The sequence below is a fragment of the Lampris incognitus genome, chromosome 19 (assembly GCF_029633865.1).
Source record: "Lampris incognitus isolate fLamInc1 chromosome 19, fLamInc1.hap2, whole genome shotgun sequence".
Lineage (NCBI taxonomy): Eukaryota > Metazoa > Chordata > Actinopteri > Lampriformes > Lampridae > Lampris > Lampris incognitus.
In genome coordinates this window covers 37,412,046-37,426,963 of record NC_079229.1, presented here as the reverse complement: position 1 = coordinate 37,426,963, position 14,918 = coordinate 37,412,046, and the positions used below count along the sequence as shown (strand labels likewise).

General features: G+C 45.5%; 1 protein-coding gene across 1 annotated transcript in view; it reads left to right on the top strand.

Annotated features, from left to right (window-relative positions):
• fars2 (phenylalanyl-tRNA synthetase 2, mitochondrial) overlaps positions 1 to 14,918 on the top strand; it is a 167,531-nt gene that overhangs the window by 41,645 nt on the left and 110,968 nt on the right. Inside the window, exons 6-7 of the mRNA XM_056299275.1 lie at positions 1,665 to 1,827; positions 6,774 to 6,905. Coding sequence (XP_056155250.1) covers positions 1,665 to 1,827; positions 6,774 to 6,905 — 295 coding nt within the window. The remainder of the gene's footprint in view (positions 1 to 1,664; positions 1,828 to 6,773; positions 6,906 to 14,918) is intronic.

Below are 14,918 nucleotides of genomic sequence, written 5' to 3'. Positions count from 1 at the left end.
ATTGTTGGATGTATTGACAGTGTTCACAGGTCATATTGTTGGATGTATTGACAGTGTTCACAGGTCATATTGTTGGATGGTATTGACAGTGTTCACAGGTCATATTGTTGCATGGTATTGACAGTATTCACAGGTCATATTGTTGGATGTATTGACAGTATTCACAGGTCATATTGTTGGATGTGTTGACAGTGTTCACAGGTCATATTGTTGGATGTGTTGACAGTATTCACGGGTCATATTGTTGGATGTATTGACAGTATTCACGGGTCATATCGTTGGACGGTATTGACAGTATTCACAGGTCATATTGTTGGATGTGTTGACAGTATTCACAGGTCATATTGTTGGATGTGTTGACAGTGTTCACAGGTCATATTGTTGGATGGTATTGACAGTATTCACAGGTCATATCGTTGGATGTGTTGACAGTATTCACAGGTCATATTGTTGGATGTGTTGACAGTGTTCACAGGTCATATTGTTGGATGGTATTGACAGTATTCACAGGTCATATTGTTGGATGTGTTGACAGTGTTCACAGGTCATATTGTTGGATGTGTTGACAGTATTCACAGGTCATATTGTTGGATGTGTTGACAGTGTTCACAGGTCATATTGTTGGATGGTATTGACAGTATTCACGGGTCATATTGTTGGATGTATTGACAGTATTCACAGGTCATATTGTTGGATGTATTGACAGTATTCACGGGGGTCATATTGTTGGACGGTGTGGGTGTGAATGGTTTATTTGCACTGGGCCCACAAGACTTGATGTCAGTTTCATTTGAACACTTGGTTGTGTTGAAGTTAAAGTGCTGTTGTCAGAAGGCTTGTTGTTCATATGATCGTGATTGAAGGAGCTGAAGGGCCAGGCAATCCTTACATTTACTTAGGTCTGCTCAAAAATATGGGTTATGAGACTCATAACTTATCTTTCAGATGCTTTTTAATTGATCCATTTTCCTTTCTATGTATTCTGTGACGTTGTTCTTCCTGCTTTATTTCTGCGCCGTGTTATCCAGTTTTTCCTTTGGGGTCGGGAGGCATGTTGGTAAACCAAACTCAGCATCCAAACTTACAGGATGGGGACATCCCATCTTCCTTGGTTACTGTTGCTATACCAACAAGCTTTCATCATCACTCCATCTACTGTTGTGGGTTGGTTTAAACTTCAGGATTCCATCAGTATTGTCGGTAGTCTGTCAACAACTGGTCTCCCCCTCCCAACAACTGATCTTTTGACGTTCAGGAATCGGGAACACTTTATTTTCTGATTCCTGAAAGTCAAAGATCAATGGTTGGGAGGAAAAATAAATTGGCGTATCTTTATGATTTCTTTATCAACTGGAAGGTATGTTTTCCAGACAGTCGGGATTTGATGAAAGGAATGAAAAATATTTTGTCCTCCAGTCACTCAAGATGATATAAATCAATTTTGCAGTTTCCCCAACAAAACCTTTTCACCATTTCCCTTTCCTTCAGCTCTTTTTATGAATCTGATGTTATCTATCGTACGTCATATTGAAGCTGATCTCTTGGTCGTCCTGGGGTGTCGCAGCATGTTGTCACAGGAAGTGGACATTTTCAACATTTTGGTGAATCATTGTGTCAGTCATTATTTTGCGATGCTCAATTCAAACCATGCCCGTGTCTCTCAGCTGTTTTCCAGGGTGGAGAAGGGAGCGGATCTGTCTCTGTTTGAGTCGGGGGGGCGGCGGACGCCTCAGAAACAGGAGAGTCACACACTGGAGGCCGTCAAACTGCTGGAGTATGACCTGAAGAGCACGCTGACACGCCTCCTCCATCACATGTTCACAGAGGGTGAGCTGATTGATGGATCTATCTGACTGATTGACTGACTGATTGATTGGCTGACAGCCTGTGCACACTCATTGCAGACAATGACAAATTTATTATCAATCAATCAATCAGACTTTATTTGTATAGCACTGTTCATACAAACAAATGTAACACAGTGCTTCACACAGTAAAACAATAAAATGTTCCTCCCTTACAAAAAAGGTACAGGCAAATTTTATAAAAGTACAGACAAGTTTAAAACTGAGTTAGTAAACTAAATAAAAGTGCCATAAACACTGATGAATTAAAAGTAACAACAATCGGAGCAGGATATATAAAAATAGCAAAATATACAGATCACATTTCCACACACACACACACACACGTATAACTTAGCCGTAGGCTGTTTTGAAAGGTACGGTTTCCAACCTGCTTTTAAATGTGTCCAGTGTGGAGAGTGCATAAATAGAAAATGCAGCATCTCCTGCTCCAGACCTAGCACGAGGGGTGGTTAAAAGACCACTGCTGTTGGACCTGAGAGTTCTTGCTGGTTTGTAAGTAATTAGCATGTTTTATATAGTGTGGTGCAAGGCCATTAAACTCTTTGTATACAATTAACAAAACTTTAAAATTGATTCTAGTTTTGACGGTGAGCCAATGCAGCGATGTAAGAACAGGTGTAATGTGTTCATACTTTTTAGTTCCGGTGAGAACACATGCTGCCCCATTTTGAACTAACTGTAGTTAATTCAGTTCAGTTCAGCTCGGCTCAGTTCAGTTTAATTTCGGTTCTTTTCAGCCCAGTTCATTTCAGTTTAATTAGATTTCATTTTAGTTCAGTCCAGTTCAGTTTGGTTCTTTTCAGTTCAGTTCAGATGGCTTTATTAACATGACAAAATGAGCATTTGTTTGCCCCTTTCATGAACAGAAAAATGATCAATGTAACAGTGGGAAGAAAAAAAACACTTATTGTGGACTTGCGGTTTGGTCAGTGGAGGAGAAGGCGTAATTCGGGAGTGCTCCGCTAAATATAATCATTTTGCACCACTAACTTCACCTAAGACGGCAAAGGTAAACTTCCTTAACTAAAATAAACACTACATTGACTCCTAAACCAGCATCGCGCCACGAAGCAAAGGCATAAACTCAGGGACAAATCTACGACATATATAGAACTACAGAGGAGGATGAGGCTAGCTCTGCTAACAATGCTAGTAGCACCCACAGAGCTAAAGAAGGGACAAACATGGACTCCCAATGTAACAACTTTACTCTGGCTCACATCGAAGCCCGACTAAAAGGCCTACCAGGCGGCATGGCCCTTCCAAGCTTTACTGGGTATTACTGGGCTAGTAATATTCCAAAATTACTGTATGGGTTCAGCAGTATAACCCAAGAGGACTTGCCAGTATGGGCTCATTTGCAGAGCTCCTCTTCACCCTTATCCTTGAATTCCTTGATCTGCTCTGAACTTTCACTCAGTCACAATATTAGTCCAATTCCTACTGTCACTCATACACTAAAAATTTGGTCCCAATTAGGAAAACATTATGGCTTGCATAAATCCTCTATTGCTTGTCGCTCATAATCACTGATTTGCTCCATTGTTTGCTGATCCCAATTTTGAGACATGGTCCAATAAAGGAATCCAATCTCTGAGACCTCTATTCAGATGGATTTTTTTTTTCAGATTTGTCAAGGAAATTTGACCTACCTAAATCCCACCTCTTTAGTTATTTTCAAATTCGCTGCTTCATACAGAATCAATTTCCAAATTGTCCCCCTAATTCACATGTTGATTCATTCTTGGACTTGCTCCTAAGGTCAAAAGCTTGATTTCAATATTATATGAGAAGACTGGATGCATTAATCCTGATTCCCCCATTAATCTGAAGACTGAATGGCAACAAGAACTGGAAATAGACATTTCTGAGGAGCAGTGGGAACTCGCTCTCGAACAGGTTCATTCATCTCCCATCTGCGTAAGCCATGGTCTGCAGCAATTCAAGACAATACACTGCATTTACTACACAAATGCTAGACTTGCGAAAATATTCCATGATTTAAGCGATTTTTGCAACAGGTGCAGACACTCCCTCGCTAACATGACCCACATGTTTTGGTCCTGTCCCACGCTGCATGACTATTGGACCAATATATTTAAATCCTTTGAGGAACTAGCTGGCACACAAATCACTCCCAACCCACTTAAAGCTCTAGCTGTCATTCCCCCCATGCTAATTTACCTACTTCATTCCAAAGAATGGTAAACGTCTTATACTCCTCAAATGGAAACACATATCTCCAGCCAGGCCTATGACAAATGGATCAAAGACGTTTTAAGTAATATCAAATTAGAAAAAGTCAGATTCTCATTGTAGGGTTCTTTAAAAACCTTTGAAAAAAACCTGGAGATCATTTATTGACCACACAAGGATGCTCTCCATTGTTCAAGACGTTGATTATAATTAGGATTAGCAGGAATGTCAGCCGTAATGACACACGCATACTCACACAATTCCACCCTACATTTATCTATGAATTTGTTTATTCTTTGCCCTTTTTTTCCCTTTTTTAATATTGTCATTATTAGTATTACTTTTTTTTCTTTCTTTCTTTCCTCTAGGGTTTGGGGGTTGGTGAGGGAGACTTGGATTGGGAGCGTCTGCTGGGGGATTGAGGGGTTGGGTTAAGAATAATTATATACATAGATGTAAATATTTGTAATTTTGTATAACTGAAAACTCTTATGAATAAATTATAAAAAAGAATACAACTGCAATGTAGGCGACACATCAGGAATAAGATGAGGTTTATAAAACTTAATTTGCCCCCATCGGGAAAGTTTAATAAACAATCAATGCAACAAAAAAAACGTATTGTGTGTGTTTGCAGAGCATCATGCATGTAAATGTGCAAATGTGCATACGGTCGTGTGTGTGTGACACAGCTGACCTTTCTGAAACCTGAGGGGAAGACAGACAACTGAAGGAGGAGAAGGGTGGCTACACTTTCTTCTGGAAAGGGAAAGCTGCTGATGAGACCAGGATCCATGGCGTTGGATTTGCCATCAGGAACCAGATCATCAGCCACCTTTCTGAATTTCCTGTGGGGATCAGTGAGCGTCTCATGACCATCTGTCTGGTGCTTGCCAACAGCCAGATGGCAACAGTTGTGAGTGCCTATGCCACTACTTTAGACTCTGAAGAGGAAGTAAAAGAGACCTTCCATGCCTGCTTAGATGTGACACTGTGTCAATAATCCCCAAGGAGGGTGAGATTATTCTCCCAGGAGACTTCAACACCTGGGATCAACATCAATGGAAGGGCACAAAGGAAAGGAAGGCATCGGGAACATCAACTCCAATGGAGATGTGCTCAGTACAACCTCACCATCACTAAAAGACTGTTTCACTAGAAAAACAAATTTAAGGCGTCTTGGAGACACCCCTGCTTCAAACACTGGTATCTCCTTGACTATGTCATTGGACCAACCAGGGACCGCCATGAAGTGAACATCATGAGGGCCATAGTCGTTGAAGATCACTGCTGGACAGATCATCGCCTCATCTGCTCCACGATGTCCATCAAACTCAAGAGGAAGAGGAGGGTTCAAAAGAAGCAGATCTGGCCAAGACTGAACCTTGAAAACTTGAATGAAATTGCCACCCAGCAGCATCTTCAGGCCTTTCTTGGGGAAACCCTCCAACAGGAATATCCTGATGACATTGAGAAGCACTGTAGCCTGCTCAAATCCACCATCCTCGACACCTGCAAAACCACCCTTGGGTATAAGTCCAGAAAACACCAGGACTGGTTTGATGAGAATGACACAAGAGATAGAACAGCTCATCTCCAAGCAAAGGAAAGCCTTTTGTGCCTGGAAAATTGATGTAACCTGCAGTGCTAAAAGAGTTGCTCACTCCAAAGCCAAGGTGGATGTCCAGCGACGGGTGAAGGAGCTTAAGAATTCTTGGTGGACAGAAAAGGCTCTGGAAATCCAGTGACTGACAGACTTGGGTGACATCAGAGGCTTTTTCAGCGCTAGTAAGGCCGTCTATGGTCCAAGCAACCATGGCTTAAACCTCCTGTGCACAAAAGGACGGGCATGAGCTGCTGAAGGACAAGTCCATTAACACCTAATGGAAGGAGCACTTACAGGAAATACTCAACCACAACAGCACAGCTGAACCAGACATTGCCAGCCACATTCCCCAGAGTCCCATCAGAGAAGACATTTGGGAACCTCCCACCATGACAGAGGTTCAAGATGCCATCAAGAGCCTTGAGAACAACAAGGCCGCTGGTCCAGATGGGATCCCAGCTGAGAATTCTGGAAGAAGCCAACATGACTAGCATCACCACCACAATAATGCAGCACCAACTCTGATGGACAGGCCATGACATCCACATGTTCAACACACATCTCCCCAAACAGATCCTGTACTCCCAGCTGAAGGAAGGTCAGCGAGCTCCCGGCGGGCAAAATAAATGTTTCAAGGACAATATCAAGACCAATCTGAAGAAATTCAACATCACACCGAGCAACTGGGAACACATTGCACTGGATAGGCGCTCCTGGAAGAAATCCGTTCAGGAAGAAGCTGCATGTCATGAAATGGAGCTCCACTGTGCTGCAGAGAAAAGAAAAAGGCTCAAGCACCACCACCACCACCACCACCACCACCACCACCACCACCACTTTCTCCTGTCCACACTGCACCAAAGTATGTGGCTCACAGATCAGCCTCTACAGCCATCTGAAGACCCACAAGTAGACAACCCAATGGAGAGGACATCATACTCACTTCGAGTGACCGCCGATGCTGGGTGTGTGTGTGTGTGTGTGTGTGTGTGTGTGTGTGTATGTATCTTGGGTGTTTGTCTAGCTGCCACATGACTAACCTGCTGTTTAGTTGTTTTAATGTCTTCATGGTTGAGAGTTCAGTTGTGTGTGTCTCTGCTCAGATCTGGAGGTCAGATGGGTGGACTGCTACTTCCCATTCACACATCCCTCCTTTGAGATGGAGGTGCGTTTCCAAGGCGACTGGATGGAGGTGCTGGGCTGTGGCGTGATGGAGCAGGAGCTGGTGAACTCAGGTCAGAACATGCACACATGTGCGCGCACACACACACACGTACATCTCTATATACAGAAGTAGTCCTGTTAAGCTCTGAAATATAAGGTTAGACTGTACTCAGCAGCGGACAGTGTGTGTGTGTGAGTGTGTGTGTGAACCAGGGCATTGTGTATTTGGAGTCAGTCAACCTCAACTGGATAAATAGTGTTCCTTGTTCCTTCTGGTCTGATGACTTGGTGTGTTGAAGTAAAGGTGACCTGGTCAGACCTGTCAGGGTTTTCAGGTGTTTTTCTGTCCACATAGAACCAGCTACCTTCTTCAGATGCTTGTCTTATACCGAGACTCCCCTTATTTAGCATGATCGTGTCATATTGTGTTAGGTGTGTGTTGTCGTGACTTACGCCACCATGAAAGCACCAATCTGTCAATGAAACTTTATTTTAAAGATGATGTATGTACATGAAGGTAATATTCAGTGCATGTGTGAGAACAAGATGAACTCATCAGACCAGACATGCATTTTCTCACACAGAAGACAACACTGTGTGTGTGTGTGTGTGTGTGTGTGTGTGGGGGGGGGGTCTGGTTGGCTTTTGGAGTAAATATGTATGTAGACTTGTGGGCGGCACGGTGGCACAGTGGTTAGCACAGTCACCTCACAGCAAGAAGGTCCTTGGTTCGAGCCTCGGGGTAGTCCAACCTTGGGGGTGGTCCCGGGTCGTCCTCTGTGTGGAGTTTGCATGTTCTCCCCGTGTCTGCGTGGGTTTCCTCCGGGGGCTCTGGTTTCCTCCCACAGTCCAAAGACATGTAGGTCAGGTGACTCAAAGACATGTAGGTCAGGTGACTCAAAGACATGTAGGTTAGGTGAATCAGCCGTACTAAATTGTCCCTAGGTGTGTGTGTGTGTGTGTGTGTGTGTGTGTGTGTGGGGGGGGGGGGGCCTGTGATGGACTGGTGGCCTGTCCAGGGTGTCTCCCTGACTGCCAGGATAGACTCCAACATACCAGTGACCCTGATGAGGATGCGCAGCTTGGATGATGGATGGAAGGATGGATGGATGATGGGTGGATGGATGTAGGCTTGTTGGTCAGGCTTTGAGGGAAAGGTCGCTTTGGGTTAAGATGGATTTTCCTCTTCACAAGGGAGCAGGATTTTTTTCTGTGTTTTTTGTTTATCGGCGCTATGTCCTTCACACACACATACCCACACACACACACACACACACACACACACACACAAGCTAGTTCTTGCAGGTTCCTGTCTACCAGTTTGTAAACCACACATCCCAGCAGTCATCCTGCAACATTCTTTCACTGTCCTAAAATCACATAGTCAGTCAGTAAATCCGTAAATCAATAACTAAGTGAATGTTTGTTCATTTTGTTGGCCAGTCTCTGGGGTGTGCCCTGGCGGGCCCTCCTGCTCTCTTGGTCTGAAAGCGTTCCCTCATCCGGAGTTGTTTTCCAGAAAGACGAATGAAAGCAGCAGTAGAATAAACCACAGATCCAAGATCAGCCATGCTGAAATAACTAGGAGCAAGTTTCACCCTGCAGAGACAGACACACAACAGATGAGCTGAGAGAACACTGACTATAGAGAGCTAGAGTCTCTCTCTCCCTCTCACTCTATCTGTCCCTCTCTCTCTCTGTCTCGCTATCCCTCTCTTTCTTTCTCTCTCTCCCTCTCCCTCTCTCTCACTCTATCTGTCCCTCTCTCTCTCTCTGTCCCTCTCTTTCTTTCTCTCTCTCCCTCTCCCTCTCTCTCACTCTATCTGTCCCTCTCTCTCTCTCTCTCTGTCCCTCTCTTTCTCACTCTGTCTCTCTCTGTGTCTCCCTCTCTGTGTCTCTCTCTCAGGAAGGTTGTGATACTTGAGCTCAGCTCGTCCGCTGCTTGTTCAGATCAATAAAACATTCTTTAAAACACCTGGATTCCCTCAGCAAGACCCAGTCACACTGAGACTACAGTGATGACTGCAGAACACAACAACCATGTCACACTACAGCTACACAACACAACAACCACGTCACACTACAGTTACACAACACAGCAGCCACATCACACTACAGCTACACAACACAACAACCACGTCACACTACAGCCACACAACAACCACGTCACACTACAGCTACATGGCACTACAACCACATCACACTACAACTACACAACACAACAACCATGTCAAACTACAGCTACACAACACAACAACCATGGCACACTACAGCTACACGACACAACACCCACGGCACACTACACCCACAAAACAACCACGTCACACTACAGCTACACAACAACCATGTCACACTACAGCTGCACGACACAACAACCCCATCACACTACGGCTGCACGACACAACAACCACATCACACTACAGCTACACAACAACCATGTCACACTACAGCTGCACGACACAACAACCCCATCACACTACAGCTGCACGACACAACAACCATGTGACACTACAGCTGCACGACACAACAACCACGTCACACTACAAACACCGCTCTGCAGCCACACAACAACTGCATGGCACAACAACAACACATTAAGCGACACAGCGCTACTCCAACCACACAGTAAGTGCAGGTGGAGTCTGGGTGTGTTTCAGCTCTAGAAGTTTAGAAAGTAAAAAGAGTACCAGTTTCACCAAACACCGACTTTCAGCTTTACTCCTACTGCTGAAATTATTGCCTGCGAAAGAACAGTTGTGTGTGGGAGCGTGCGTGTGTGTGTTGTTCTAAACCCTACCAGAAGATGGCGATGCAGAGCAAGGAAACGTCAGGTTCCAAATCTGCAGTTTCTACAACTAAATCAGAGCCAATAGAGAGCTGGTCGAGCTAACGCTGACAGACGACAGGGGGGACGGACTGAGCTGCGCACACACACACACAGAGAGAGAGAGAGAGAGAGAGAGTGTAGTTTTATTCATTGTCAGTACAACACCCTTGGTGTGTGTGTGTGTGTGTGTGTGTATTCAGTGTGTGTTTCTAAACAAGGATGAGAGGCATTGTTCCGCAGAACCAATGTGAACAGATAATACAAGCAAACAGCCAATCAGAGCAGGGCATTTAGTATCTTCACCTACCTGTCTGCCATTATCACACATTACACATGTGCGTCAGGGGGCTTTACAGCAACACAACATCCTGTCCTTAGACCCTCACACCGGATAAGGAACACCTGGAAACTGTGGAGACCTGGCACAGTGATGCTCCACCTTCCATTCAGCATGCCGTGTGTGTGTGTGAGTGTGTGTGTGTGTGTGTGTGTGTGTGAGAGAGAGAGAGAGATCCCAGCTTGCTGATGTAACATCATTGTCAGTGTGTGTCCATCCTTGCCACTGCTGCAATGCTCTGACATACTGTAGAGATGGTAACACACACACACACACACACACACACACACACACACACACACAGATCAAGTCATGTCACAGAGCTGTGCAATATCAATAAATAAGACTACACACAGACACACACACACACACACACACACACACACACACACACACAGACAAACACACACAGACAAACACACACACACACTGACTTTGTTTCCTTTCTTTTTCTGCCCCTCTTCTCACTGCAGGGGGTGAGTTTGTCAACTGCAACTGCAACTCACCACACCCACCCACCCACACACACTCTATACATATATATATATATATACACACGCACACATTCACAGGCTCATACACACACACACGCTCACATACACACACTCATATACGTATATACACTCACACACACGCAAACCTCCTCTTCATCCTTACCCCCCACCCACCCACACATCTCTCCACTGCGGCAGTGTGGCTGTTGCCTTGGAAACCGCTCATTCAGTCTTCCCCTTCTTTACCCCACACACACACACAGGGGACAAACTGGGGGAGAAGAGAGAGAGGTTAGGCAAGAGAGAGAATAGCAGGGATGGGGGGATGAATTAAACGAGTGCCCCACCACCAAGGAGCATCGGGGACACCAGTTGGGGATTAGCGTGTGTGTGTGTGTGTGTGTGTGTGTGTGTGTGTGTGTGTGTTATTTATTAGTCCATAAGGCGTGACTTCCATATGCAGGGCGAGGGGCACATCCACACCACCAGCTGGGTCTGCAGATTGAATGAGCGAGACGGAGAACAACAGACAGCCACTGGGAGAGGAGCTGGACAGACATACAGACAGAGGACATGTAATGCGTTAAAGTTGGAAGTAACAGACAGAGAGAGAGAGAGAGAGAGAGAGATGGATGGATAGATGGTGAGAGTTGGCTTTTACCTGATAGATACATAAAAAGAGAGGGGGAGAGCCACTACGTTTTTATTCATTTGGGTCCCCCGGACATGGAATCCCTTCACGTGCACACACACACACACACACACACACACACACACACACACACACACACACACACACACACACACACACACATATCTGGTTGAATAATGTGTGTGCTCGGGGTTCCCAGGGGCTTTCCTCTGTGTCGGTGGGTAGCATATGGGACCTGGCGCTAATGACACCCCCCCCCCTCCCATGGGACCGTGTGTGTGTGTGTGTGTGTGTGTGTGTGACAGGACATGGCAGTGAAATGTGATTAAAATCGTGTTGGTGACAATTAACAACCCTTCACAACCTGTACATGGAGACGTGTGTGTGTGTGCGTGTGTGTGTGTGTGTGTGTGTGTCTGTGTTCTGGTTCAGGTGGTGAATTCAGTGTTAATCCGTCTCTCTGAATAAATGATGTGCCATCCTGACCCCCCATCCCTTCATCTCACTCCTGTTTTCTGATGAGTCGACACTTCAATCCCTTTTTCTCGTCTTCAGCACGCTTCCCCCTACTCTCTCTCTCTCTCTCTCTTGCTCGCTCTCTCTGTCTCTCTTGCTCGCTCTCTCTCTCTGTCTCTCTCTCTCTCTCTGTCTCTCTCTCTCTCTCTGTCTCTCTCTCTCTTGCTCGCTCTCTCTCTGTCTCTCTCTCTCTCTGTCTCTCTTGCTCGCTCTCTCTCTCTGTCTCTCTGTCTCTCTGTCTTGCTCTCTCTTGCTCTCTCTCTCTCGCTCTCTCTCGCTCGCTCTCTCTGTCTCTTCCTCTGTCTGTCTCTCGCTCTGTCTTTCTGTCTTGCTCTCTCTCTGTCTCGCTCTCTCTCTGTGTCTCGCTTTGTCTCTCTGTCTCGCTCTCTCTGTGTCTCGCTCGCTCTCTGTCTGTCTCTCTCGCTCTCTCTCTGTCTCGCTCTCTCTCTCTCTGTCTCTCGCTCTTTCTGTCTCACTGTCTCTCTGTCTGTCTGTCTCTGTCTGTCTCGCTATCTCACTCTCTGTCTTGCTTTCTCTGTCCCTGTCTCTCTCAATTCAATTCAATATGTGCTTTATTGGCATGACATACGTTTGTGTACATATTGCCAAAGCATGTAAAACAACAACACAACACAACAGTGATTATAATAATTCATCTCTCTATCTGTCTCACTCTGTCTGTCTCTCTCTCGCTCTGTCTCACTCTGTCTCTCTCTCTCTCTCTGTCTCTGTCTTGCTCTCTCGTGCTGTCTCACTCTCTCTGCTCTCTCTGTCTCTCTCTTTCTGTCTCTCCCTCTGTCCCTGTCTGTCTGTCTCTCTGTGATTGGATTATTAATGTTAGACCTCTTGGAGAAGAAAAGAGTGAGCAACATTGCAGGTTGAAAATAAAGAACTAAGAAAAATAGAAGAGCGACAAATAGATAAACAGATATTTAGACAGCTAGATGGACAGACAGATAGATGGACAGCCGGACAGTTAGAAAGTGGAGCAGTAGATTAAGTCATTGAGGTCGGTGTGAGGTGCGGTGACCCCTCTTGTTCTGTTAAGCTTGTTAACTCCGCCCACTCGTGACCTCTGACCCCCTCTGAGATTGGCAGGCAGCTCTCATTTCAGTAGTTCTCATTTCCTCCTGCCTCCCTCCATCGTCTGCGAATTCATCTCTGCTGTGTCTCAAATGTGGCTCCCTCTCTCCACATAGATGACTCTCGCTCTGTCTCTTTCTCCTTGTCTCTGTGTCTCGCTCTGTGTCTCTGTCGCTCTCTCTGTGTCTCTCTGTCTCTCTCTCTGTGTCTCGTTCTGTGTCTCGTTCTGTCTCTCTGTCCCTCTCTGTGTCTCTTATGCTCTCTCTCTCTGTCTCTCTCTCGCTTATCTCTCTATCTTTCACTCTGTCACTCTTAATTCAATTCAGTGATGCTTTATTGGCATGACTGCATTAATTACAATGTTGCCAAAGCAAAACAGGTCAACAGAAGTAAACAAACAAAACAAAAACAACAGAGTACCAAACAAAACAAACAAAACAAAAAAAAGGAAAAAGGAAGACATAGATCTGGCAGAAACATAGAACAGCACTTGAACAGCAACTGACAGTAACTGACAGTGTTTTGGTCACTAACTGACCCTTAGGCTATGGCATTCTGACACATATTGTGCCGCAAGGTGTGACCTTTGACCCTCTCCTAAAATAAGTGGCCATTGTTCTTTCTCATCCAGGAGTAGAACATTTGGAATCTGGTTTTCAAATGTCTCCTGGTATTTTTCTCTTATGTTCTGGAATTTCTCACAATTTAGCAGGAAGTGCATCTCTGTCTCCACCTCACCTGCCGTACAGTGACCACATATTCTTTGCTCTTTTGGTAGCCAAGATGTTTTGTCTTTCTGTCTCTCTCTCTCTCTGTCTGTCTGTCTGTCTCTCTCTGTCTGGCTCTCTCGCTGTCTCTGTCTCTCTCTTTCTGTCTCTCTGTTTCTCTGTCTGTCTCTCTGTCTCTCTCTTTCTGTCTCTCTGTCTCTGTTTCTCTGTCTCTCTCTGTCTATGTCTCTGTCTGTTTGTCTGTCTGTCTGTCGGTCTCTCTGTTTGTCTCTGTCTGTCTCTCTGTCTCTCTCTTTTACAGGGTTCTGAAGACATATTCGGACACCATAAAATGCAACACACGATACACAGTGATGATATCAAATATCTCGGTGTGTATTTATTTGTGTGTGATGTGTGTCCCTGTAAGCCAGGTTGTGATTGGCTGTTGGTGGTGTGTGATGTCTGTGGGGTGAAATCACATCAGGTCAGCAATGTGAGGATGAGACCTGTTTCCCCTACCTCCCTATTCTATCAGTTTCACCATACCTCATCTACATCCCCTCATACACAAACACACACACACACACACACACACGCAAGGCTGTGGTCTGGCATGCTGGCAGGCAGCAGCAGTGGGTCTCTGGGGTTTCTGGAGAGCAGAACAAACATTTGTTTGTGCAGCGGTCCATCTCTGACCTGCAGCCTGGCTGAATACCAAACACCACAGACACACAGGGAGACAGACCCACAGACACACACACACACACACACAGGGAGAGAGACAGACATAGACAGAGAGAGAGAGACACACAGAGAGAGAGCAAGAGACAGACACAGAGAGAGAGACAGCGACAGAGAGAGAGAGACACAGACAGACACAGAGGGAGACAGAGACAGACAGACACAGAGAGGGAGAGAGAAACAGAGAGACAGACATAGACAGAGAGAGACAGACACAGAGAGAGAGAGCGAGAGACACAGAGAGACAGACACAGAGAGAGAGACATCGACAGAGAGACACAGAGACACAGACACAGACAGAGGGAGACAGAGACAGACAGACACAGAGAGGGAGACACAGACAGACAGACACAGAGAGATACAGAGACAGACAGACACAGAGAGGGAGAGAGAAACAGAGAGACAGACATAGACAGAGAGAGACAGACACAGAGAGAGAGAGCGAGAGACACAGAGAGAGAGACATCGACAGAGAGAGAGAGACACAGAGACACAGACAGAGGGAGACAGAGACAGACAGACACAGAGAGGGAGACACAGACAGACAGACACAGAGAGATACAGAGACAGACAGACACAGAGAGGGAGAGAGAAACAGAGAGACAGAGCAATAGAGAGAGAAAGAGAGACAGACAGAAAGAGAGACAGAGAGACAGACATAGACAGAGAGACACACAGAGAGAGAGAGAGCGAGAGACACACAGAGACAGACACAGAGAGACAC